Raw genomic sequence first — 26,931 nt, forward strand, 5'->3', positions numbered from 1 at the left:
ATGTGACATAACGTGACCAAGAAAGCATAACTGGGATTGGCTGTGTGTTCAGTTCTGAACTGACATAACCCTACCTGTTGGCACAGACGGTGAATTGTAGCCAGTTGAATTGTTAACATTGAAAAGTTACGCTGAAATACAACTATTGAAAATGGGATCACTTTACAATTCAAATTCAAATCCCGTTTTCTGCGGCATTTCAAATTAAAATCCTGGTGGCACACGTTTACTTCCATACATAGCCAAGCTTCTTGAAGTATTCATGGAATCATGGTTCGTTCATTTAATTCACAGAATATTAAGTAAATAGGTGAGAAGATCAACAGATCCAGACATTTGGGAACAAACATTTTTAATTTTAAATTGCAAACTGCAACATATGAATTATATTATTTAGCCAAGGGAGCAGAAAAAGGTCATACCCGTGGCAAATCACAATCTGTGTTAAATCTAAATCCAACAGAATATGTTCAACCTAAATCTTAACTGGGAAACCTCACCCTAAAAGAAAATGTACATTCCTTGGATGTCGGACAAGTCATTCTCACTTTGTGAACAAGTCTCACGGAAAAGAAAAAAAACCTCTTTACCCATTCACCCTAAAAAGGAAAATGACCAAATTTAGTCAGACAATTGTAAAGGGACAACAGTGAATATTCCACCCCGTCACCCCACCTCCTCCATTCACAAACTCAAGATTCAGATATCTCAACATATCTCCCCAACCTCTTAATATTTTGCCTGGTTTGTAACAGATTCAAGATGTGTAATAGCGGGATTTCTTAGCTCAGGTGAAACTGAACCGGAATTATTGAGTTCGGTTATTGCTTTGATGAATATTCACTCTACAGATGAAATTCCACATTGTTCAGATGCATGCTGGGGGGAAAAAAGGGCTAGATCTGAATTCTGTTGACTTTTGGTTGAAAAGTCCCCGCACTGTTAATTCTGGAAAGTTTGGGAAATGATTAGCTGATTGGCTGAAGAAGCAGCCAAATGATAAAAACAGTGACAAGTCTGTCGTAACGTAGGAGACGAGTGATTAGCACCGTGTTCACTAAGCGCAAACAACAAGGTAAAGGGGACAGAGTTCAGGGGTGCACTTCAAGTGCTGCGTGCTGATCCTTCATCAAGTCACTTTTTGGTCCTCAGTCCCCTCTGTCAAAGTCTGGCTGTGTGCAGCTTATGCAAATATAGTCTTCCATCTCTGCACGCTCAGAAGACAGTCCCACACAGACCTGGTGAAACCACTGATTGCAGTTTCCATCACACTGGACCCAGTTTAACTGAAAAAGGAAAAAAAAAAAAAAAACAGGATCTTTAAAGTATATTTCGAGAAAAAAAAAAAAAAAAGGTCAGGGGCTGTCAGTCTGTGTGGTGGCTAATTATCAAACACACCTCGTCTCCTTCTGGCTCTCTGCACCAGGGCGCGGCGCACAACGAGTAGTCCTCATCTGAATCAGATGCAGACACAGATGCAGCAGGTTCTGATACTGCATGCGTGGGGGAGCAACTCCCCCTGCTTTCTTCACTCCGGTCAAGTCTCCTCTTGGACTTCTTTTTGCAACATTTCTTGGCCTTCCCTGAGTGCTGAGCGTCAGAGCTTTCTTTGCGTCGCTTGGTCCTTTTGCTCTGAACGCTCTGTGTCTCTTTATTGTGACATGACCCTCCACTCTGTGTAGACATGCACGTAAAGAAACATTTTGACATTTCTGCAGTTACCATATGTCTTGTGAAGGAGCTGCAGCATATATGGAGGTACGCAGGGGCAGATATCGCAAAACAAGCTCCAGTAGCAGTGCTTATTCCCAAAGCACAGATAGAATATATGCCTCTGAGTATTGTTGTATGCTGTATTTGTACACGATTGTGAATGTTAATATTGCAGTTGTTTGAAGGTTTATAATTACCCTAACAGCTATGCTAATTTCCGCTAGTCGGGCTATGGCATTTTTATTATGTTTCCTTTAATACAGTGGTCCCCAAGCTTTTTTTTCCTCCACCACGGACCGTGTCAATGAACGTACATACAGCGGCTGAAATACTGTTGAGAAAAAAAGTATTTGAACACCCTGCTATATTGCAAGTTCTCCCACTTGGAAATCCTGGAGGGGTCTGAAAAATCCAGAAAATCACAATGTATGATTTTTTTCAACAACTTATTTGTGTGATACAGCTGAAAATAAGTATTTCAACACCTGTCTATCAGCTAGAATTCTGATCCTCAAAGGCCTGTTAGTCCACCTTTAAAAGTCTAGCTCCTGAATCAGATGCATGTTATAAAAATAATAAATCATAAAAAATATCATACATTGTGATTTCTGGAGTTTTCTTTTTAGAGCATCTCTCTCACTGTGGACATGCACCTACGATGAAAATTTCAGACCCCTCCATGATTTCTAAGTGGGAGAACTTGCAATATAGCAGGGTGTTCAAATACTTATTTTCTTCACTGTAAGTACTTAACAGGTCACAATTTCTTTTTTTCCTGAAATTTGGTGTAACAAACTCCTTGCAGCAATCATGCATTGTTGCTTATTGAGAGAATTGTGCCACCAAGAGGGAGAACGGTTAAGAAGGAATACATTGAAAAGTGTTTTTTGATTAGCATGTTGTCATAAATGTAAGTTTATTCAATACCTTTTTGTGCTGTTTTGTGCTCTCTATCTGGAGTTCGTCATCTTCTGTGCTTTTCCTACAAGAGGATCTCTGAGTGGGCAGAGGAGCCAGTTTGTACAGCAAGTATGTGTAAAGTTGCTCAGTCTCTGGAAGTGTGACCTGCAGTAGGAACCCCTCCACCATCAGCTCCTCCAGCTCAGGGCAAAGTCCTGTTCAACGCAGATTGAGAAAGGGTTGGCTACAGAATTTGAAAAGGGGGTAGGGGAATACACACTAAGTTTAATTAAACTAACCCTGGACTGGAACACACTGGTGTTCTGTATAAAAAGACGAGCCCATCTTTTGCGATATTCTGTATCTGTTTTTTCCCTGAAATGTAAACGCATAAAATGTTACAAACAATAACACTACATGCCTGGATGCCAATCTGTCCACCTACCATCTTCGAAACTTCCTCCAGGAGTCCACCCGTGCAGGCCTGCTGAACTCTGTGCTGCCACTGCACAGTCCGCTCGATAAGGAAGCGTAGGGCGTGTCCCTCAGGAAGTCGGACCCGAATCCTTTGCAGTGATGCCAGCAGAGGCAATACCTTGTCCAGGGGTGGCTTCCTCGAACGCTGGCAAAAGGGGCAAAGCCAAACTTGACCGTATTTGAGGTCTGCGGTTGCTGCAACGCACCCACTGTGGAAAAGCTCACGACAGAGCTCACACTGGACCATGGCCCCCGAGGGCGGCTTTTGGCAAACACACACACTAAGTGCACAAAAGTTCTCAGCAGTGAGAAGCTTGGACTCGTTTGAAGCCCTCAGAGCCAACAAGGTCTCCATCTCCTTGTCGCGGACGTCATCGAGGGTGGTCATCTGTGAAGAGGGAAGATTTTCTTGCACATGATGCTGACAGATCCTGTTTGACAGAGCTTCTTATTTAACACTAATATTTGGTTAACATAGTTTGAAGTCTGGGGTCAAACTTATAGTAATTCTCCCCCAAAAATGGACCAAAAAAAAAAAAAAACAGTGCCTTAGAAACATTTCTGCATTAAAATCAAGTAAATTATAATATCTTAATGAAGTTACAATGACATGAGAACAAAACTGTTTCCCCATGTATGTAAGAGGCAACACCTACAGCACAGGCAGAGTTTTTGCTTTCCAAAAGTGCCTTTTCCACATCGTAGAACGAGTCCAGCTTTACATGTGATCTCTTACTCATCTGTGTTCCCTCTTTTGTTTTTTTATATCTCGACCCATGAAGTCCATCTCCTCCGTCACATCTTGGACACAGCACCTACAAAACGCAAAATATTCTGTAGCACGCTAGGATAAAGGTTGTTAAAATATAGCTTCAGCAACTCTTTGACCAGAAACACCCTCAATTAATAAGTTTTAACATAGAAGACACAATTTTGGTAAATTGTGAGATAGTCATCATGTGAACAGGCATATTCAGTGTGGTGTAGGGAGCAAAATAACAACTACAATGCAAAGAACATAGTATTAAAATGTTGAACATACCTCCAAGAGAGAAAAGGGTGAGTTTTTGAGCAGGAATGTTTTTGCAGCGCTTTCCTTCCAGGTCTGCACATCACTGACCAGTGCCTCCAGTCGACTGAGAGGGTCGAGCCTCACAGGAATACCCTCTGCCCTGAGTACTAGCTCAGAAAGGTTTTCCAGCACGGGAATACGCCCCCCCAGCTATAAGCATGCAAAGGCAACACTTGTAGGGCCAGACGGGCTTTTCTCAAGCAGAATCTTCAGCAAATGTTTGTTTTACCTGCAGAGCTTCAGCTTCATGAAGCCACTTCTTGGCCTTCACCACAGCATCCTTCAGCTGCAGACAGTTCGGCAGATAAGCAGGGACGTTTTCCGTTTCTTGTAACGCAGCATCAAGTGTTTCTATACTGTGATATGGACTTTGGGAAGACACACACAAATGTGTTCTATTAATTATTAAATATCAGGTTTAATGTAGTAAAGTAGACTAAAGCAGACAACCATAGATGACTAAACATTTCCCTGCCACATTTCTCTCAACTAAAAGGGCCACTGTCATGCCTATAAACATTCTAAAATAGATATTGTAATGAAAAATACAAATAACATTAACTTAAATGTCTAAAAAAATATATATGAGCAGAGAGGGTGTCATCCACGCGCAAAGTTGCGAAAGTTTCACTCGACCATATTGCCTGCAACGTCATCAGCAGAGGTCACACTGGGACATTCGCCACTGAAAACACGAAGTGGGACCTGCTATGGGAGAGGAACAACAGAGATTTTCGGATTTTTCCGATGCCCCTTCTGACATAGAACCTCTTGTCAAAGAAGGGACCATCTCACAATTGAGTGAAGTGACCGGGGCAAAATTACCCTATCGTTTCAAGCCATATTTAGATTATATGCGGATAACTTCTAACTAACGACAGACACCCCGACAGTATGTAGCGTACTCAGCTGCAAGTGACGACAACGCCATAAGGCGGCCCAGCTTGATGCTGCAATGAGCCACCCCGGCCGAAGCCGTAATCGGCCCGTCACTTCCTGCTTCTTCTCCAAAACAAATTCCTCGAGAGGATTTCCATGGTGGGAGTTACAAAAAGCCATATATGTCAAAATCATGTGTGGTGAAAAAACAGATGGGTTAATTTCAGCTGCCTTTTTTTTTTAAAAAAAACAAAAACATACTAAAAATCACGCTTTTCCTCTCAGTGGCCCTTTAAGAGAGGACAAAAATGTTAATTTTCTGCATAGTTCTACGATAACTTTACAACCACATCTGCTATTTCCAAGTGATTATATAACAGATATATAGCACTTAAACGAATGAAAACGATTCAGAATGGGGCACGGTGGCGCAGCTGGAGAGTGTTGGCCTCACAGTTCTGAAGACCAGGGTTCAAATCACAGCCCTGCCTGTGTGGAGTTTGCATGTTCTCACCGTGCCTGTGTCACTTTTCTCCAGGCAGTCTGGTTTCCTCCCACATTCCAAAAAAATGCATTCATTGGAGACTCTAAATTGCCCCTCGGTGTGATTGTGAGTACGACCCCTGTCTGTCTCCATGTGGACTGTGATTTGCTGGTAACCAGTTCAGGGTGTACCCTGCCTCCTGCCTGATTTTGTTTGGAAGCAAAAGCATGCGTTTGTTCTCACCTGGCTTTCATAAGGCCGAGCATTCTCTCCTCCAGCTGCTCAGACACCGTCAGGAGCTCCTGAAGGCGAGCCATAGCTCTTTCCACCGAACTGTGAGGTGCTAAACCCACGCCCTGGTCGATCAGCCTCCTCATGGTGTCCAGGCAAAGGTTGTCTGGCCTACTATTGGCTTGCTTCACAGCCTCCAGCCAGCGGGCCTGCTCCAGCCTCTCCCTGAGCAGAGGAAGTTGGGGCAGCTCTACATCAAGGCCCAGGCTCAGATCCAGCAGTTCCTGAAGCTCGACAGAGTGAGGAGACTCATCAGAGAGGAGCCTTTCGCTCCGATGCTGGAATTCATCAACCCGAGTCAGCAGGTCCTGCAGGGCACATACAAATGCTATTAGATTCGAATATTAAAGACAGTCAAACTCTAAAAATAAATTGGTAAACAACCTTCAGTAAAGGTGCTTGTCTTATGTTACATGGTAGGTTGTCCAACTGTTGGACAAAAGAGCGGAGCTCTTCCACAGTCAACTCATTGTGGCTTTGAGACTTCCCCCCACAAGACCGAAACCTGCAACATTAGAAAAAGGAAAGATTACGAATGACAAAACATTTTGAGGGACAGCAAATTCATGACCAAAAAATAAAAAAATAAATAAATTAAAAAAAAAAAAAAAAAAAAAAAAAAAAAAAAAAATCACACATGCATGGTAAAATAACGTACTGTGAAAGTGTTTGCCATTTAGAGGTAGCAAAACAATTACGGTACATGATTATCAAATTCTCGTGAAGACAAAAGTCCAGCAGCCTAAATTGGCTTCACCATACAGAAAATGTAGCCACGCCCTGTCAGAGGCCATAACACTTCAATCGTTTCCTGAGACAAACACTGTCCAAAATGGCACAGTTCGAACAGTAATCGTGCTACCCCAACAACTCTCCCGTCTGATTTTTCTGAACCAGACCAGTTTTCTAGTATTTTACTGAAGTTCCTATTCCACTCAGTGTTTAAATCTATGAGACACAGAAGTTTCAAGTGCCACACTGAAAAATCACAAGGGAAAAGGCTTGGTCCAAAAAACATGAAACAATGTCAAAAATCAGACATGGCAAAACATAAAAACGTAACTTGACTTGATAAGGTTCAGTAACGCTATGGCATGGTACGAGCCAATTTCGCTAGCTAACACTTGTGAAAATGAATGCATATTCACACACAACAATCTAGCAAAAAGTGTGAAAAACAAGGCTTAAATACACAATGTAATCAGGGCACAATGAGGTGTAGCAGCACGCACGAGGAAGTGGCACACCTGCCGCGGCTGCTGTCAAACACCGGCTTAACTCTGTCCTTCCGCAGCAGCGCGCAGAGTGCACGTGCGGGTATTCACGGGTGCTATCTCGGGGTGCATGGGGAACTGAAGAACCAAGCTCCTGACAGATTCCGTGGTGTGAAAATGTAAGGTTAGCGGGAATTTTCAAGGTCAGTCGGGAAATCGGAACCACAACCTTTTTTATTTATTTATTTTTTACACCTTAATTTTGCAAAGATGAATGGGCCAAAATTCCTCCACAGTACTATCATTGCAGGTTAATAGAAATGCTTGATTGCAGTTGTTGCTGTTCAGGGTGGCCCAAACTATTATGTTTCGGGGGGAAATCACTTTTTCCACACAGGGCCATTTAGGTTTGCCAAACATGCCCCCCCCCCAAAAAAAAAAAAAAAAAAAAAAAAAAAAAAAAAAACAAATCAGGAAGGGGGCAAAAACACTTTTTTAAAAGCACTAAGTGTCCGCTACTATGATGGACAAAGGTAATGATCGGTCTACTTTGTCATGAGACTTTTGCGGAAATTTATATAAATAATCACATTGAAAATGAGTACTACCTTGTCTGCCTCTTCCCATTGAGAAGTTGTTGTGCTACCACAGAGACTTTGTCAGCTTCTGCGGCAACAATACGCAGCCGATCCAAAAGGCTGGTTTGTGGGAACCTTTTTGTCTCTGCCTGCTCCACCAGGTTGTGAAGCTCTTCCAGACCTAACCAGACAAAAGTCTTTCATTTAGCACATCAAAAGATTGCATAAGAATTGAGAAAAAAAAAAATGAAATAAAAATTCTCTAGAAGTATGACCAAAATAAGTAAACTGTCTTGAAGTAACGTCACCTCTTTTGTTGTTTTCAGTCTTCTCTAGAATGCTCTGCACAGCATTATGCCACTCCTTATAGGACTCTGCACGCAACTTCACTGACGACATCATGGGGTATAACCCATCCAGTGTAAATTTGTAACTATTGAAAAAGTATGACATAAGATAAAAAGGCAGTCTTCTAAACCCCCATATCCATTTATATTCTTAGTGCAAGGTTAACATCTTGGTCATTCAACAGAAACTGCAGCTTTCAGTTTGTTTTGTGCACTACTTTTGTGCACATTGACATATTTTTCAGAAAATTAAATTACTTTTTTGGTATTAGTCCATTCTGCAAATGTAGGGCAACTTTGGAGTACCGTATTTTCCGCACTATGAGGCGCACGTAAGAGTCTTTAATTTTCTCAAAAGCTGACAGTGCACCTTATAATGAGGTGCGCCTTATATATTCATCAATAGCGAGCCTTTAGCGCAGTCCATCTAATGGATGCACAAGGTAACCCCAGCCTCTACTGTAGCATCTATTCTATGCGCCTTATAATGCGGTGCGCGCCTTATATATGAAAAAAGTTTTAAAATATGCCAATCATTGAAGATGCGCCTTATAATGCGGTGCGCCTTATAGTGCAGAAAATTCGGTACTTGTGGTAGCAGCTGCCTGGGTTAATTTTAAACTGTTGCTTCCCGAGTTATATTAGCAGGGGTAACACTGATTGAAAGTAGAACCCTTTTTAACCACATTCAGTTGCCATGGTGACTGATGACTCACTGGAGAATTAGGTTGGTAGGTGGACAGGAGCAGAGGTCCTGGGCGTGGTACAGGCAGACCACCTTGCCAGGACTGCAGACACAAGTGATGCCAGACAGGTAGCAGGTGGTCCAACACTTACAGCACTGCCGTTCCTCATCGGGGAGCAGCTCATAATCTACTTGCCGTGTCTGAACCACACCCTGGGGCATAGAGATTCACACTCATTAGAGAGGAAGAGGGAAAAGAAACAGCTGTGTAAAAAAAAGTGTTTGATAACATGTTAAAACTGTGCAACATGAAGACGGAAGATGTGGTTTCATTACACCCACTAATATACTTTGATACAACCAAAATCATTGTACACAATTACCTCTGACACTTGACAATGGATGACAAACTAGAACTCCTCACCATCTTGTTGATTTTCTCTCGAAGTTCCTCTTCTTCTTGGACCATGGCGACCATCTCCTTGTGCACGGCGGAGGCCAGGTCCACATCCACTGTATCCGCTTTGAAGGCAATGTTGCAGACCATCTCATCGTGGGAGAAGACACAATACCGATTCAACTGGCGATAGTGTTTCACACAGCCTCGGCCAACAGGCATCTACCAGGAAATTGATGTTAGTTCAAGTAAAGCACTCACTAACACAGCGTGATCCTCTGGACATCTTCACACAACAAACAGTAATAATAATTTAAGGACATTAAGTAACAGATAATTCATGAGCTCCTAACCCAGTCCATGGTACAGAAGTTGACTGCTTCAGCAAAGTTGAAACCTTGGTTGAATCCACTGTGGTATGCTCTGGGGAAGGTGATGACAAACTCTCCTGCACATTGGTTGGTACGATAGATCTATAGTTTAAAAGACAGAAAGGTGGGTGGGGGGGTGATGAATGTTGTTTCTTGGAATTGTATTTCTACACTCACTGCGTACGCCTGCACTACTTAATAACAGCCAATACACTTGACACTGTCAAGGGAAATCACAAAACACATACACTATATTGCCAAAAGTATTCACTCATCGGCTTTAACTCAGATATGAATTTAAAAAACATCCTACTCTTAATCCATGGGGTTTACGATTATATTGGTCGACCTTTGACAATTCAAAATGTCTTCAACTCTTCTGGGAGAGTTTCCCCGCAAGGTATATGAATGCGTTCATGGGAATTTATGACCAATTTTCCAGAAGGGCATTTGTGAGATTACATGCTGATGATGGACAAGAAGGCCTGGCTCTGAGTCTTGACTTTAATTCATCCAAAAATGTTGCGTTGAGATCAGGATTGTGCAGGCCAGTCAAGTTCATCCACACGAAACTCTCTCATCCATGTCTTCATGAACCTTGATTTGTGCACTGATGCAGTCATATTGGAACAGGAAGGGGCCATCTCCAAACTGTTCGTGCAAAGTCAAACTATTAGCCCCTGAGCTCCAGTGAAAGCAAGTGACTGCTTGAGCATAGCAAGAGATTTTGGACTATCACACGGTTTACCCCTTCCTGTAACATATACACCAGTGCACAAAGCATGGGCCATGGATATGAAACTGTGTTTTGAACGAACTTGACTGGCCTGCCAACAGTCCTGCCCTCTACAAAATAGACCCCCTTTGGATTAATTTTGAGGGAACAGCGAGCCTGATCATGTTCATTAAAAAATATTTTCTATCGCTATTAGTAATTTTTATTACACATTCTATTTCTAAAGTATTTACTAAAATGAAAAGCCTAAATACTGGAAATGCAAAATTACTGGAAATAAGCACAAATTTAGCACATATTCAGAGGACACAACTGTGGACTTTGGTGGTTATCTCCCTTTAGTAAGAAAATAAAAATACCACGTTGAGGCTTTTCATCCTCGACATTCCAGGCACTCTGATTGCATCATACATCCTTCTGCCTTATGTTAAACAGATAATACCATACAACATACCACAGATTGCGTTTCCTTACCCAATCTTTCTCACTGTTAAGAGGCATGGCTCAACGCTCGTCTATAGACGCTTGTAGATTTTGTATAGTGTTCCAGGATTTTAACCCATATCTACAGCGTTCTTATTTTATATGACTTTGCATGGTGGTACTTTTCCACATTTTTTTGTGTCCTGCCTGTAACGCCTTTCACAAATTTTGCAGTGTCATTTCGGCAGTATTTAATTAGATTTGTGCGTTAGTGACAAAGGGAACAATGTCTACGGCACCTTCTTTGAATACAAAATGAAAGAACTTTTTTTTTTTTTTTTTTAAATAGTTTTCAACCATTTGTGAGCTTGACATGTCATGTCTTTTGAGTGACCTTTGACCAGTCAGCGATCGCACAGCACTTTAGCTCAAGTTGCTAAGTATTTTCATTTCTATGAGTAATACACACGCTGTCGAGTTATGAGAAATAAACGGTTCAAATCATGGATCAAATATTGTAGTGCTGGAAAATGCGGAATACGCTACAGACCACATTTTACGTCGCATTTGGGAAAGTGTTACCAGCAACTTGCATTTTTGTTAACAGACCGTTGACTTGAGATTTTGCTGAACCTGGTCACACTACCTCCTGCTTTGATCTGATGGTCAAAAATGTTTTGAAACACTGAGCAAGTTACCGGAACGCCGTTGTTCATCAATGTGTTGGGATTCATGATGGTGACAAGCTGATGAAGGAGATCTGGCTGTGATTCAAAGAGTTCAGGAGCTAGTTTCTTCATGACACCCTCCAAGTGCTCTGCAGCATAACCTGGTGCCCCATACCATGTCTTTGGCTCACCCCTACAGTAAAAAAAAAATAATGAAAAAAAGATACCACCACCGCCATTTTTACTAATAGACATAATTTGTTGCGTTCTTATAAGAAACAATAATATCAAAATACAAAATTTATAATTACCTAGCAAAGGCTGGAAAATAATGTATATAAGGTAATCTCTTCAACTCTAAAGGAAAGAGTTTACTAAGAAGTGTACCAGTGAAGGTAGTTTATTGAGTAGCTCCAGTGGTCCTCAATATGCCAGCAGAAGGAGGAGAAGCACATGCCCACATAGAGCCAGGGTAACTTCATCCCACAGATGTCAGCTGTAATGTGAGTCAGGACCGAGGCATCCAGCACAGGCATGTTGTTCAGATTCCAGCCACTAGTTAGGTAATGCTGTAGAACACAGGAAGTCTCAAATCTATGGACCAGCCCACCTGACATGAGTTAGTTACAAAAATGACACAATTGTAATGGTAATTCTGCAGCTACCAGCAAGAAATTTACAATGCTTTTAAACAGAGTTTATTTCCCCCACACCCATTCCACAAAAAAAAAAAAAAAAAAAAAAAAAAAAAAAAAAAAAAAAGCAAAAACCACACAAGCATTCTATTATAGGATTCTAATAAATATGATTATAATGAATTACTGGTCAGATTACAAAAATTCCAAAGTTACTGTACAAGACACCACTTTGGAAACAATTAAAAATTCAGGGCTAGTATAAGAGATCATCCACATCCTCTTTACATGTAAAGAGCTTGTACCTCATCCTCAGGAGACACTTCAAAATGGCTATTCTTCACGGGGAAACCACTCCCGAACTCCTTGGACGCAATGTCTGCTCCATATTCAACAGTCACATCCTCCTCGATAGTGCTGACTAGACGCCAAAACTCTTTCTCCACTAGCTCAGTTGGAACCATCTACATCAAGTTCAGAGATCAACATTCATTTCAAGTCAATTCATTTACAGAGCATGGCAAGATTTTCAAGTCATAGCGGAAAACATTATGTTCTACTGTATAATATCATATAGTCCGTCATATGCTACATCCTCCATTTATTTTTTCATTATTAATTATTTCTTGGTTGACCCTGTAAGTTGGGTGTAATCATGCAAACAGAAAAGGAGACAAGACAGCACGAGCAAGGATCCCCACTCACGTGAACTGGCATGTTGAAATAATCTGATTTAAAGGAATCAGCCATATCTCCAAAGGTTTGCAGGGTGTAGCTCCTGCTGGCCTGCTCAAAGCCAAAAGCAACCTGGGGTTTGCCGCATTCCTGCAAAATTAAGAGAAAAAAACAAAACACAGATTCAATCATTGTGAATTTTGAATTGTGTTAACAGCATGATGCCTGACTGGTTTGCACATCTGCCTCACAGTTTTGAGGTTCAAATTTGGCCTCGACTGAGTGGAGTTAGCATGTTCTCCCCATACCTGTGTAGTTCTTCTCCAGGTACTCTGGTTTCCTCCCACAACCCCAAAAGATGCATGGTAAATTAATTCAGGCCACTAAATTCAACGAGTGGATGGTTGTTTGTTTATATGTGCCTTTGCTGGCGAGCAGTTAAGGGTGTACCCTGCCTCTCGCCCAACCATAGCAGGGATTGGTTCCAACATGGCCGGGACTCTAGTGACAATAAGCGGTCCTGAAAATGTATGTATGTATGTATGTATGTATGTATGTATGTATGTATGGATGGATGAATTGTGTTGAGTTGTTGTTTCCAATCAAAAACAAGTGTATTGCATCAGGATTTGGCTCTCCAAGGACAGAGAGGATGCATCTCACCTGCGCGAGGCACTTGGGGCATCTCCAGTCTCCTTTGGGAACCTCATGTAATGGGGGGATGAGACAGAAAATGTGATAGCTATCATCGCAGCCATCACACAACAATAGTCGGTCCTCCTCAGTTCCGCTGTGACACACTAGGCACATGTATTGCTCCACCTGAGTAGTCAAAACCATTTGTTTTGGAAGTGTAGCAACAACAATTTAGATGTGTGACTACACTACAATATACTTACTTTACTGTTTGTACCATTTTGAATGTGATTTGACACATTTGCTGCACAATTTTCTGTCACAATATAGTCAACGGGCTCCTCTTTCACCGACATGCTCACTGAAACACATGGTTGCAAGAGCAATGAGAGGCTTGAAATCGTCGCCATACAGAGTACTCATATTGATGACCTTAAAAATGATTTATTATTTACCAGGTTCTGCTTTGGCAACATATGTTCCCATTCTCCTCCTGAGATTGGGCCGATTCTTGTGATCTTCCCCAGCTTCGCTTTTGAAGCACCCTCTCTGGACGGTGTTGTAATATAAGTAAAATGAGACATCACACCCAGAGGAAGGGCGAAAGAGAGAAAGACAGGCAGACCACACTCACTTCAGCTCTCATCCGTTTTGCACGACGAGCTACGCTACACATCTCCTGGGGCTGCACAGACTGGCGCTGCGGCAGGTCATGTGGGGTGTACACCTTATCCTTTGTGTCATTGGTCAAAGTGGCTCTCTGCTAAGACAAGACGTTGAAAGACAGGAGGCAAGGAAAATGAAGGCTGATCCTGGTGCAGAGAAATGCCTTTTTTGATTCAACTGAAATCAAGAATACTGTGTAAATAAAAACACTTGGCACAAATCCAATACGCAAAGGTATCAGAGGGGGGTGGGGGGGCGATCAGTGTGATGTAAATACACTCTTACACTAAAACTGTGCTATTTGTGACATCTACACTGAGAATAAAGCAAAACCCATACACAGTCACAACAAAGAACCACAATTTGATGGGACCTACAGGCTGATTGTCTCCGGTCTGGAATAGGTTATATGGGTAGAGGATCCGCTCATAGTGCGCCCTCAGATGGGAGCCGATCGCCTTGCCTGGAGCAAAGCCCATCTTGACAGAGATTTTAGTCCAACGCCGTTCTCTGCAGACGGCCTCGAAACCTCCCTCGTCATTCACCAGCTAAACAACACAATACCGAATCCATGAATTAATGACTCTCGTTTGTGGGGATATAACAAAAATGTTACTGTTCTTGTGAATATGTGGAAGGGTGGTGGGATGTGGGGGTCAAGGGTGGTGCCAGAATTTGCAGACACCTTGTTGAGCTGGTAGAGATCTAAAATTTTCCTTTCCAAGTGAGGGATTTTAAGAGTGCAGCCTTGAAGCTCCCAAAACTTTGCTATTTGGTCCAGAAAGTTCAGCTTCACTCTAGTCTGAGCCTGAAAACACCACCAAACAAGAATTAGTAAATACACAGTTACCAAACATACAGTTGCATTAACATACCTCCAACTCATTGAGTCTTTGAATTCGTGGTGTGAATTTCAATCTTTCAACATCACAAGCAAATGGTGGCTGCCATTCCTAGAGTAAAAAAAAATAAATATGCAAATATAAGTATGCGGCATTTGAATATTCTAGTTCGACACTAGAAGAACGAGACCATGAATAACCAGCCTGTTATTTTCTCCCTTGAGCAATTAAGTGTGACGGTTTTATCAGCTCAAATAATTCACCATCATAACATGCAGATCCCATCACTGAAACATGTACAAGTGAAAATGTTTATTAGCTATTGAGGTAATCCAAACAGCAGTGTTACTGACAGAACTGAGACTCTCCTATCTCAGCATTACTGACAGTGACTATTCTATCTGCATCACCAGCATAACTTACAGCAGACCACACAACTTCCTGCAAAACAGCACAAATCTATTGTTGGTAACAAGGTTTAGACACCGGAAGAAAGGCCCAGCTTCACATGAAAATGCTACATCCCCACACATTTTGCCACAGTATTTTATGATTATGAAATAGTTTATGTAATTGGTTTGATCCTGCGTGCGTGTATGTCAAGGTTGCAGTGTAACTGATGCACATAAGAGAGACTCCTTTCATTTTGATAGCGTGCGATTGAATCACAGATAAAAACTCATCGCACATGAAAGAAGTCTTCCTTGATGTTCCACATACAAAAAAAACACCTTTATTTTTTGTGTGCTTTCTGTGCTCTGATTTGTTGTACCATACAGACATCTAAGAGCCTAAAATAAACATAGGTGGCTGTGGTGGCACAGAGAGGATAGTAATTACTTCTTTGAGGTATCAACACTACTCAGGTTAGGACAATAAGCAGTCTTCTTCAAAAAGTAACGAAATCTCTTGGTAGCATCTTTCCAAAATACAGGCTGAAAAATCATTGGTGCACAAGTATTAGCTATTGAATTAATAAATTCAAGTTATGCATTTAATGAATTTACTACATTATCCTACCACTCAGCCAAATTGCGTATCTGCCTATGTATTTTTTAACAGTCACAATGTCAATAAACAACAACAGTGTGCTTGTCAAAACTTTTTCAATTTTTTTTTTTAAACCACTTATCCAGGTATTGGTAATCTACAAAAGTTAATTTGAGGCAAGTAGACTTAGTATGTTGAATGTCTGTTTTTTATTCATGTATTGCAAAAATGTTCAGATATTACTTTCAGCAACGATGACTTTAGCCTAATGATTTGTAACAAATTGTTGAAATCATGAGTAGAGAACCCATGATTTAGCCATCAACTAGAGGAACTCTTTTTTTTTTTTTTTTTTTTTTTAATGGGGCAAAACATTTACCCACAGATGCTCAATATGCCTAAAAATAATGACTGTAATTATACACTAAAGTGATCTCAATTTTCAACCAACAGCACACACGATTCAAAACATTCCATTCATAACAATATTATAGATACACATATTTAGAACATATGTTATTTCGTAATAAAGTGTGTCAGAATAGACCGTGCATGCTTCCATGCCTTAATTAATTTCTGGAAGCGTCTTTGTGCAGTAATATGTTCGAGGTGACATGGATTACCTTTTCGAAGCGCATACAGCAAATAGTCTTATCTTGTCAATTAATAGATTTTCATTACTGTTCTAAACCAGGTAGCCGAATTGCTCCCACATACCGCTGATTTAAATGAGCTTAGCAGCTCCACAATGTCAAGGTTTTCAGTCATAAAAGCTAGGTGTCTCCTTTCAAAATTGTGCAAATTACTTTTGTTTTGACCACAAGGTACACAAATCCACTAAGTGCCACTGTTGGATTAGTGAATGTGAAACTTGATTTTACACTCAAACATTCAGAAAAACTGCATTAAAAAAAATGGGACAACTACTATACTGGTTACCACATTCTTGTAATAACACTTACAATAGAAAATTCTACCTTTAAAAACATGCATGTAGTAGTTGAGAACATTTTTCAATTATTATCATGCTCATGATGCCCAAAAAAGGTAATCAAAAATAAAACAATCCCAAAATCCAACATGGAAAACTTTTCTACACATTGCAAATTATAACCACAATAATAAAACAACACTAAATTGGCAAATATAAATGGGAAACTGAAAGGGAGAATCTAGTAGTGCTTTACTGTGCACCTGTGAATGTTGTAGCCAGCGTATGTGTGCGCATAAACACTGGGGCAGACATTTTTGCACTTTATCATCTCCTTTACATGTACTGTGTGGTCAAAAGGACGACCAATCTCAAACACATTGTGATTGTATAGTATATTTAAAATATAATTTAATATAGGAAACTTGAATTGAAGCTTCAAGAGTCTGATGGTCCCGTATAATGCATGCATGCAGACATACACAAATTGAACACTTCGATGAGCACAAAAAAAGATCTAATAAAAGGCCAGTTTGAAAATCCTTTGATGGCACTGGCATCAAACAGGACTTCACACCACTTTTTCCCCTCAAATAAAAGACTTAACAGTACATTTGTTGCATAATCAACACAAAATGAGCCATTTCCTCTTGTCATTTTTATGCAGATCTAATCCCATTTGACCGTATAAAACATGCATCTCACTGCATATACTTCAGTCCTGTTAAAAGATTCAATAATACATCATGGACATTATTAACGTGTCCGTAAAATACACCGTGTGCATATTTGTCAATTTAGTTCTGTCTAATCTGGGCCTCTATTTCATTAGTAGGCTGATGAGGCGTGGACACACCCTTGACAAATCTGGGGCTTTTTCCAAACACGAGACATGAGGAATAGTAGGCTAAAATATATGGAAGATGAAGTCGTGCTGCGTTCAAAGACTCTATATTTAGTCAATAATGAAATTAGGCAAATGCGAATCGAGCCACAATTTTTAATCCAGTTGGAGCAAAGTAATCAAACTTCAAGACTGAAAAAAAAAATCCTCTAACACTAAACGAAGAAAAATACAAGGATTTCACTGGATGTTTTCATTTAATTCGAACGTCAACAAAGACGTGTAAAAAATATATATGTTAAGAGTGTGGCCATTGTGATTAAGAGTCCTTAATCTCCATAAACAGTTGGCCCCCGCGCACGTAGCTGCACACCGGACAGACGACTACTGGAAACCAAGACAACACAGACCAAAGCCATCGAATTGTGCTCTCCAGATCAACACTCGTCTTTAAGCAGTAGCCAAAATAGCTGACAAGATGCTGTAATCGTGTGACGCCAGTCCAGGAAGCACCTCACTTTGCCTTAATGTAAACAATACCAATTATCATTGCAGACGTAAAAACTTGGGCTTTCAAAATACATTTTTCGAACGCGCACAACATTGGGACTGGATGTTTGGCAGTTTCGTCGAAAAACAGATTCACACGTGTGTGTTTTGGTCCTGAAAGGCTCGTTGAGCGGTTGGTTACACTGAAGGTTAGCAAACACACAGCTAGCTGACAATTCAACTCTCGAGCCCCCACTCCGCCATGTTGAAAGCTGGCTAAAAAAAACACAACTTTGACTGCGACTTGACGCTCTTTTCTCGCCGACAAAGTCCTCCACGCAAGTCTCCCAAAAACAGCCAAATGCTCAAAGAGGCTTACCGGTGGCGGTCGCACTTTACAGATGCCAGTTTTCTCTGCAATGGGTCGTATTTTGTTGATGTACGCAAAAGGGTCAGCAAATTCCTCCCAGCTGGGCTCAAAAACAGGGCACTCCGGGGGAGGAATGAACTCATTCAGGTGAGGTTGAGTCATTCTTGCATCTTCGTTGTGATGCTCGATGAATGATAGGAGATGGGTTGCCCACGCTCAATAAATTGTTCGCTTTGTAGTGCTCACTTCAGTCCGTATCCATTCTCCACTCATTCAACTCAAAGGCGAATTATCTAGTTGGAAGCGATGGGGTGACGCACAGGGTCTGTGCGCTTCCGCTCCTAAAAGTAGACACCCAGAAATGACTTGTTACGAGGGGAACATTTAATCTGAAACCCCATCATCATACATCCAGTTACCTTGTGTGGACGATTGGTATAATTGTAAACAATGTAACTATAAAATGATATTAGATATTCCAGTAATAACACAAACATGTCAACTGTGTCGGGTTGGTTTGATTGAGTCCTCTAAACGTCAGTTGAGGTTATCTCAAAACCGTAAGAAATTAACTTTAGCTAAGTTATCGCTGTCTTTGTCCTTTATAAGCGTTATACTTCTATTTCAGGATTATTGGTTCCGTGGTTTACTTCCAGACGATTACTCCCTTCTTGTATGGGTTTGATTTCTACACAAGGGGGAATGACGGCTACGTCGTGCGACGGGTTGGCTGTGCAGCGAACGACTCCGCCGGGCCGGATAGAGATAATGGGAACACTACACGGTTTGGAAATCGAACTCACCTCCTATACCAATCCGCTCCGACCGGATCTTTGTTTTTAAATGGTCGAGAGGAGCCATCTGATTGGTTAGGCACAAGTCATAGTTCAGCTGTTTCTTTTAATATTTAATTATAAAATTTGGATTCAGACACGGAGGCTATATAAATAGAAATCATAAAATTCGTTTAAAAAACGGTTTTGTATTAGTCGACATGTTTTTAAGGGCAGCTGCATGTGTCCACTTTTGTGGTCATTTCGATGGCGAGACATTCGATTCAAATCAAATCCCACTTTCAGTCAGTCGCTTGGTCTCCTTTGAGCGGTTCCCTGTGATCGATTGTTGCACACGAGCCCGGGCTCGTCTTCCTGTCGTCTATTGGCGAAATTCAGCCAAAGCAACCTTTTGATTTCCGCAATCACAGCGACCAAACGACGCCAACGACCACAAAGTTCAGATGACGACCAAAGAAAAGTATCCGTCTATGATGACGACCTCCAAGTGGACCTTTCTTACACCTTGAAGAACGTGCAAAAGTACCCCCCCGCCCCCCTCTTTGAAATAATTTCCATAGCCAAACATAGTGGAACCGGTGAAGAGGACTCCCCCCCCCCCATGTATGTGATGGGTCCTTTTGCTGTATCATTTTTCCGCAAGGCTTTTGGGATTACAGTACTTATTTTTTTTCAACCACCCCGTCCACCCAAACCGTTCCCCCCAAACCCACACAAAACCAGTTTGAAAGTTCTTCCATCAACCTTGACAGCTAAAATCTGCAAATGACAGAGCAAATATTTAATTGTATAAGTTATTATATACAGCAGCACAGTGCATCATCTGTTAAAGAGTTGGCTTCACAGTTCAGAGGACCCGGGATCAATCCTGGCCCCGCCTATGTGGAGTTTGCATGTTCTCCCCCTGCCTGCGTAGGTTTTCTCCGGGCACTCCGGTTTCCTCCCACATCCCAAAAACATGCAACATTAATTGGACACTAAATTGCCCCTAGGTATGATTGTGAGTATGACTGTTTGCCTCTATATGCCCTGCGATTGGCTGGCAACCAATTCAGGGTGTACCCCGCCTCCTGCCTGTTGACAGCTGGGACAGGCTCCAGCATTCCCTGCGACCCTCGTGAGGATAAGCAGCAAAGAAAATGTATGGACGGTAATATACACCATAGGCCCCATAGCCTAGGTTATGTGCCATTCCAAATGCTGGATATATGGGACACCATTATGCCCAGCGCTGATTTCTCAGATTCATCCTCATCTGATGAAGAAATAGGTTGATCGGGAAGACAGAGGAATACTTTCATACATACAGGCGGAATGACGTGGCGTCCAACAAGCTCGGTCCGCCGGGCGGTGGAGCTATGAGCTCGCTCCCCGCCGAGCGTCTGGAACTGCAAGTAACATCCGCGCACGTAGGTCATGTGACTCGTGAAAAAGTGGCACGCCTGAAAATTTGTAATTGTCGATAAAAATCTTCTCAAAACCTGATTAAATGAGAGAGGATTTAACATCACATTATCACAATAGAGTACATAATACATGACCTATTGGATACCTTATTACTCCAAACCACCGGAATTTTCCTTTAATGAATAAAAACACAATTTAAAGACAACATATTAAGTTTACTTGAGTTATATTTGTGTGATATTTACATTTTCTAATAATGTTAATGTTAAATATTAGAGTGGGGCAATTATGCAAAAATATAAAAAACTGAGAAGGGGGTCTATCCTTTTTCACACCACTGTAAGCAAGTTTGACCCTCAGGTCACTCAGAAATCCATTGTTGGAAAGTTGAATATATTTAATACAGCACAATCATGATACAGTTGTCTGAAATAAAAACAGTATTGACATTAACAGTATAAACCCCCTGTGTGATTTTAAATGTTACCATTGACAGTAAATCCATTAAAACCCAGTAAGCACATACAGTGGAGCCGCGCTTTTCGCGGGGGGATAGGGACCAGGCCGGACCACACTTAATGAAAATCTGTGGGTAATTGCATAAAGGGGGGGGGGGGGGAGATTGGTTTCATGATTGGTCCACCTCCTCAAAAACAAAACAAAAATGAAAAAGATTGAAAAAAGGTACAATTATTTAGAAATAACACATGGGTGAATCCGTGGATGCTAAATGGCATGGCAACGTAGGGTCCACTGTACAGTGAGTGCATTTACTTTTACAGTTTCATTCCGCTTTAAAACTAGGCATGGTTTACTCTGTCTATTGCAACATAGTAACCTACATTGTCATCCAAACTGTGCCAGCCGATGGGTCCGATCTCACAGTCGGCGCAGATGAGATACTTGATTCTCCCCACGTCGTTAGTGAAGCCCACATTCTCGAAATCGAACATATCCCCCACTAACCAGTGGGAGGTCAGTGTGTCCCTGTCCACTGAGCCCTCTTTGGCACCGAGGCTGCTCTTTTTACGCATGGATGGTAGTATAAGCTGAAACGAGAACACGGCACAGACTCAGCACTTGAACTACGGGCACAGATTTGTGAAAATGCAGCATTAACTGTACAAAGTGACTTAAGAATGAGACATTTTTTCTTGTACAGAAGAGTCTAGGTCGGGTGTCACCAACCTCTTTATGAGAACTACTTTTGGGGTACTGCTTAATTAAAAGGGGCTACTAGTTGGAGTTTGGCCAAATTTTTGGTAGGCATCCCTCCAACAAACGCTGCAATATTGACCTTTGAACACTAATAATTTCAAGAAAAATATTGTAAAAACTAAAGTTATACAAACGCAAGTAAAATGAAATAAAAATAAAGCAAAAAAAGTTAGATGCAGGTTACTGGTATGTGGTGCCATTTGTTTAAATCTCAGATTAGCAACACACACGCACACACTAAGATGCAGCTCTCCAGTGAGCTATTTTTAAAGCGGACGTTTAGGCTACTCATGTGGTTCTTGGGGGCTACAGGATGAGCCCCAGTCTAAAAATATTTGGACAACTGACATAATTGTAAGTATAGTGCTGCCTTGAGATACGAGTTCAATTCTTTCCGTGACTGTGCTCAAAACACTCATATATACAATCAATTTTCCCCAGTGAAATGAATGGAAATGCCACTCATCCAGTGCCGCATTAAAGAAAACCCACAAACATTTTGTAAGTGCAGCATTAAAGAAAACCTACAAACATTTTGTAACGTGGTCTTGTTAAAAAAAAAAAAAGCACTATAAAACTGCACTTTATAAAAAAGTAATCGTTCAATTTTTTTGCTTCAATACAATTGACAATGTGCTGCTGCTACTGTTGTGGATGCATTGTCCACCCGGGGGCAGTAAAATACAGACGCACGTTTGGTTTTTTTTTTTACAACCAACTCAGTAAGCTGCAGCAGTATTAGTCTTTTTTTAAGAATATAAGCATGTCTGTATGTTTATATTGTCTGTGTGTGTTGCTTCACCATTTCTGTTCAAATATCCTTTGCTGAAAGATTTACAACGCCATGACACGGATGCTATTGGTTAACCCTTCTATGGAATTTTGCATTATTTGTTAGCATTAAGCTAAACAAACTTTATTAAGGCAACCTTATTTTGTTTTATACACATGAGATTGTCTTCGTTTAATATTTAGTTTGACAGTAAACTGCAACTTGGACTGGCAATAGACAGCTTGAAGCCTAATGTTTGAATAACTGTCAAGTTGTTGCTAGCTGTGAAGTGAGTGCAGATCACTGCTACCTTACGGCACTCATATCTGAAATTTTTGCTTGCAACGCAAATCAAACAACAAAAATCACTCAAATGAAAACTTGTATCTAAAAAAAAAAATTAACTCAATATGCTCTTTAAACGCTATTTACATCCTCCCAGCATGGTTTGTGGCACTATTGAGATCTTTAGTGCTGCTCCAGCATGCCACAAAGCATGAATAGCGTTTGAACTGCAGGTTTTGTGTCAAATATTTCGTGAGTCACTTTTATTGGTTTTATTATTTGCTAGTTATGCTATTCCGTTTCCTGTGGTGTGATCATTTTTGTTTCAATGTGACACCGTGAGTGTGTACAACATCATCAATAATGACCTGCCTACACAGGCAATGTGAGCCATTGTAAGCTTCTTCTGCTCATTGTTCCTCACTCCCTCATGTGCACCGTCATGTAGCTTACATGCACGCTAGGTTTTATTGAACCACAACACTTTCTCCCATTGCATTTGGGAGATTTTAAGTATTTTTGCAAAATTATTAAGGAATTGGAAAGATGACGCAAAAGATGTAGACATTTGCATCGATTTGCGCAATCGACATCGTCCCAGATTATTGCAGCAGTAATCACTTTGAAGTGCATACATTTCTTGAAGTCTCACCACGCTTTGCACAATGATTATTGCACTGGACTGTTGCTCTATTAGTCATTCAAACTGCTCGAAATGCTAGAGGACTCTTCAACATTTTGCACGATTGTAAATTAAAAAAAATATATGTACCAGACTACTGGCAACCTTGTATTGCTCAGTGACTTTTTTTTAAATCTCTTTATGTCTCAAAAGTATTCACTGCCAATTGACTGTTGTCGTACTAGAGCAGCTTCAACTACCGGAGACAAATTGCTTGTGTGTTTTTGAGGTACTGTACTTGTTAAAGATGATTCTGATGAAGCTAATTTTTCCACATTATTATATCATATTATTGTTCTTATTGGCCACAATGTTTATTCTGTTGATTTAACATATTTCCACTCCTTTGGTTATTACTTAAATTTATTCTGTGACCGTCGTGTCTGTTATTGTCCAGTAAGTGAAACTCATTGACTTACACGCATGTATGGAAGCACACTGCAATTTCGGTGAGACAGTAAAGATTAATTTCAACCTCCTCAATGTGTTTTCCTAACTCATGTGTTCCTGGTAGAGATGGCCCCACCTTCCTGTCAATGGAAATTATTTAACTAAATCCCATTTTGCTACAGGAGACACGATGGCCGACTCGTTTGCACATCAGCCTCAAGAGTTCTTTGGACTAGGGTTCATATCCTGGCCCTGTCTGTGTGGAGTTTGCATGTTCTCCTCATGCCAGCGTGGGTTTATTCCAAAGATTCCGGTTTCCTCCCACATCCCCAAAACCTGTACGGTAAGTTGATTGAAAACTCTAAACTACCAGTCGGTGTGAGTCTGAGTGAGAATGGTTGCTTGTTTCTGCGTGCCCTGCAATTGGTTGGTGTGTCCTTCCTTCCTCTCGCCCAAAGATAGCCGGGATAGTCCCCAGCACGCCCGCAACCCGAGTGAAGATAAAAGGCTCAGAAGATGGATGGATATTTTAATACACTTATGTTCTTCATAGCATAACAGACCATAAAATAACCCTGTAATATAGCTCTTTAATTTCATTTAATCTGTAGACGTTTTTATTTGTCTTAAAGTCAAGCTTCACTTGTTCAATTTATGGCTATCCCAATTTCAGTTTCATGTATGTATTGGGCCCCAAATGTTTTAAATGTGTTGAGCCGGTGTGTTCTTTACCCATGATCCTTATTTCACATAAACTTCGCCAAGCCCTTTCCACAGAATCATAAAATGTCCTCAGAGCTGTCCAGCGTCAACTGGCCAGATAGCCTTGAAGCGTTGTTGATGCTTTGACTACAAAGTGTGATTGTGGGGTTGTTATCTGATTACAATAAATGCTAAAGTGTGAGAACCTATTGTTTCCCATACAGTTCGGAGCACAGCTTCAGCTGGGAAATTTTTTAATTGTTGCAACTTTTGTCTTATCCCATCGGGGGTCACTAGAGAAGTCAGTCGTATTATTTGTTTGAAACAAGTTTTGACACAAAACACCCTTCATAATACACACACAATATGTTCTGATCTACGCTCGGGACAGGCCTTGGGTAGAACTGGGGGTCAAACCAGTAAGGTCTACTTAAAAGCAGCGGCATGTGCCATTCCACCATGAGTGCATCTAATAAATATTCCCAAAATATAGACTCTTTTTATGGTTGACTTGTACTAAATGCATTTGCATTTTGTATTTCCCTTTAGATTCATACATACATGTAGCAGCAGCTCCAAAGATGACAGATAGTCAAAGTATACTGTATAAAATGCTCAAGTGTTATTGTTACCTCTTTTCTACAATAATAATCAGTAATATAATAACTCGGGGTTTAACGATTCATTCCAAGGTTTTAATTCGTACCATGATTCGTGGTTGCTGAGTCGATCCAAGGACGTTATTGGTTCATTCAGAATGATGCAATTAAAAAAACGATTCATCGTTTTAGCCAAAAATTCATCCAGTGTAAGAGCGAGATAAATACCTGTATACTGGACAGTGCAGGTGAAATGTCGTAAGTTTCTTCTTGTTCTTTTGTTGTAAGAGAATCGGGTCAGATCTAATTCTGGTCATTAAATGTAAAGATTTTGATGTTCCTTTTGTGTGCAAGGTATTGTATAAATGTGTTTTCTAAAGGACTACAAGTCTGCATAACTGATTAACTAACTGATTGAGGGATTCTATTTGTTTCCAGTGGATAGGTTTCCAATTACGCCATCTTGTGTGTCATAGAGGTCAGAGAACACAGGTGATAGGTGAAGCGTGAAGTTATTTTCTATGGTTAATTTATCCGATTGGTCTAAAGGTGGTGGTGGCATAATTGGAGACCTATTCATTAAAAAAGGGAGGGAAAGGAAATTATTATTGATATTACTTCAGCTATGATTTTATTGCTGTGTCGTTTTTTTCTCCTACAAAATAAATGCATAATTGGTGTTAGAAACAGCAATGCACTGTAGAAGTATTCCATGGTACCTCTTTCTCCGCAAACACAGCCATTCCCGGAGATAGGACCTTAGATCCGCAACGTTGACACAGGACTGACTTGCTGTTCTTTCCGTCCACAGAAACCAGGTCGGACCGGTCCATACCGGCTTTAGTCTGTGGAGTTTGGTCCATCTCACGGTCTAAAACGAATTTGGGAAAGACAAGAAAAGCTCAGTACAGGGTGTGTCGTTGTCTTGCAACATATGTACACAATAAATAAAATCGGTACACCTTTTTATATCCTCCTCCACTAGCTACGTCCCGTTGAGTAGTAACTGGAGTTTAAGCCAAAATTAAAGCAATAATGAGGCGTGGCAGGAAAATTCGGACTCAAATTAAAGATGACGGAAACAAACCGGAACTACCACGTCCTGAGCATTTATCTAACGGATCTTAATTTTAACTTTCAAGTCCGATAGAAACACACATGAGCAGAGAAAGATTCTTAATCATATCACAGCCGATAGTTCAATTTGCATCGTTGTTCAAAAAAAATAAAGAGCGATTCCGGTGTCACTTCGAATTCATTCCCATGAAATGAGTGTATGCAAAGTAAGTAATTATATAGTAAAGTATAATATAGTATAAAAGGGAAAAAAATCACCAAACTATTCTTGAAATATCACCATTAAATACCTAATCAGTGAAAGAAGAATTAGCAACATAGAGCAAGCAAAGCATTCTGGCTGGTCTTGGGCGCTAGTGTCCAAACACTAAAGAGGCTCGTTTAGAATGACGCCGAAAGTTTAGTTCCGGCATCACACGTATCAGAGCTTTTCATACAAGAGTAGTTTAAGTCCCGTTTCCACAAAAATCGAATAACGAAGCGAAAACAATAACATTAAAAAAATACCACAATTTTGTGGGCACTGCAGACTAGATTGTTGAAGATTTCACACATTACAAGATGGGTCATTATGGGGGATTAGCTCAAATGGTAGAGCGCTCGCTTAGCATGCGAGAGGTAGCGGGATCGATGCCCGCATCCTCCAGTTCTTTTATTTTTTTAAGGGAACTTAAAGTAATTTCCTTACTCTA

The 26,931-nt window shown here is 40.8% G+C and overlaps 2 protein-coding genes and 1 non-coding gene across 7 annotated transcripts; 1 reads left to right on the top strand and 2 right to left on the bottom strand.

Annotated features, from left to right (window-relative positions):
- Window positions 1–326: 326 nt before the first annotated feature.
- On the bottom strand, window positions 327–19,061 carry kdm5ba (lysine demethylase 5Ba). Of its 2 annotated transcripts, none has more exons than XM_061831557.1 (28): window positions 18,733–19,061; window positions 18,323–18,654; window positions 14,723–14,800; window positions 14,533–14,655; window positions 14,225–14,395; window positions 13,816–13,944; window positions 13,637–13,730; window positions 13,445–13,542; window positions 13,209–13,367; window positions 12,576–12,695; window positions 12,176–12,334; window positions 11,623–11,804; window positions 11,266–11,428; window positions 9,391–9,510; window positions 9,065–9,259; window positions 8,672–8,853; window positions 7,917–8,041; window positions 7,639–7,789; window positions 6,201–6,321; window positions 5,769–6,124; window positions 4,392–4,530; window positions 4,133–4,312; window positions 3,747–3,905; window positions 3,059–3,478; window positions 2,913–2,988; window positions 2,641–2,828; window positions 1,399–1,674; window positions 327–1,286 (listed from the first exon to the last, which is right to left on the bottom strand). In XM_061831557.1, the coding sequence occupies exons 2-28, from the start codon at window positions 18,473–18,475 to the stop codon at window positions 1,149–1,151; spliced, it is 4,455 nt and encodes a 1,484-aa protein (XP_061687541.1). In that variant the 5' UTR covers window positions 18,476–18,654; window positions 18,733–19,061; the 3' UTR covers window positions 327–1,148. The 2 variants fall into 2 exon arrangements, with proteins under 2 accessions (XP_061687541.1, XP_061687542.1); XM_061831558.1 differs by having other exon boundaries at window positions 13,816–13,941; window positions 18,733–19,060.
- A 1,510-nt stretch (window positions 19,062–20,571) lies between these two features.
- On the bottom strand, window positions 20,572–26,676 carry rabif (RAB interacting factor). Of its 4 annotated transcripts, none has more exons than XM_061832282.1 (3): window positions 26,530–26,676; window positions 25,882–26,033; window positions 20,572–21,563 (listed from the first exon to the last, which is right to left on the bottom strand). In XM_061832282.1, exons 2-3 carry the CDS (start codon window positions 26,023–26,025, stop codon window positions 21,315–21,317), a joined length of 393 nt encoding a protein of 130 aa, XP_061688266.1. In that variant the 5' UTR covers window positions 26,026–26,033; window positions 26,530–26,676; the 3' UTR covers window positions 20,572–21,314. The 4 variants fall into 4 exon arrangements, with proteins under 4 accessions (XP_061688266.1, XP_061688268.1, XP_061688267.1 ...); XM_061832284.1 differs by having other exon boundaries at window positions 26,498–26,634; XM_061832283.1 differs by lacking the exon at window positions 26,530–26,676 and adding an exon at window positions 26,125–26,428.
- A 136-nt stretch (window positions 26,677–26,812) lies between these two features.
- On the top strand, window positions 26,813–26,885 carry trnaa-agc (transfer RNA alanine (anticodon AGC)). Its single transcript has one exon. It is a non-coding gene; the product is annotated as a tRNA-Ala (tRNA).
- Window positions 26,886–26,931: the final 46 nt, after the last annotated feature.

Source organism: Syngnathoides biaculeatus, chromosome 10, assembly GCF_019802595.1.
Source record: "Syngnathoides biaculeatus isolate LvHL_M chromosome 10, ASM1980259v1, whole genome shotgun sequence".
Lineage (NCBI taxonomy): Eukaryota > Metazoa > Chordata > Actinopteri > Syngnathiformes > Syngnathidae > Syngnathoides > Syngnathoides biaculeatus.

What these genes read in the sequence shown, in the direction of transcription:
- kdm5ba (XM_061831557.1), bottom strand. Translation starts at nt 18,475, where the DNA reads ATGACTCAACCTCACCTGAATGAGTTCATTCCTCCCCCGGAGTGCCCT. An exon ending in AATGGGAAGAGGCAGACAAG is followed by an intron (nt 6,322 to 7,638) that starts GTAGTACTCATT and finishes CTAATGTTGCAG; the next exon opens with GTTTCGGTCTTGTGGGGGGA. An exon ending in TGGAGGAAGTTTCGAAGATG is followed by an intron (nt 2,989 to 3,058) that starts GTAGGTGGACAG and finishes TTTACATTTCAG; the next exon opens with GGAAAAAACAGATACAGAAT.
- rabif (XM_061832282.1), bottom strand. Translation starts at nt 26,025, where the DNA reads ATGGACCAAACTCCACAGACTAAAGCCGGTATGGACCGGTCCGACCTG. An exon ending in CTGTGTTTGCGGAGAAAGAG is followed by an intron (nt 21,564 to 25,881) that starts GTACCATGGAAT and finishes TTCTCGTTTCAG; the next exon opens with CTTATACTACCATCCATGCG.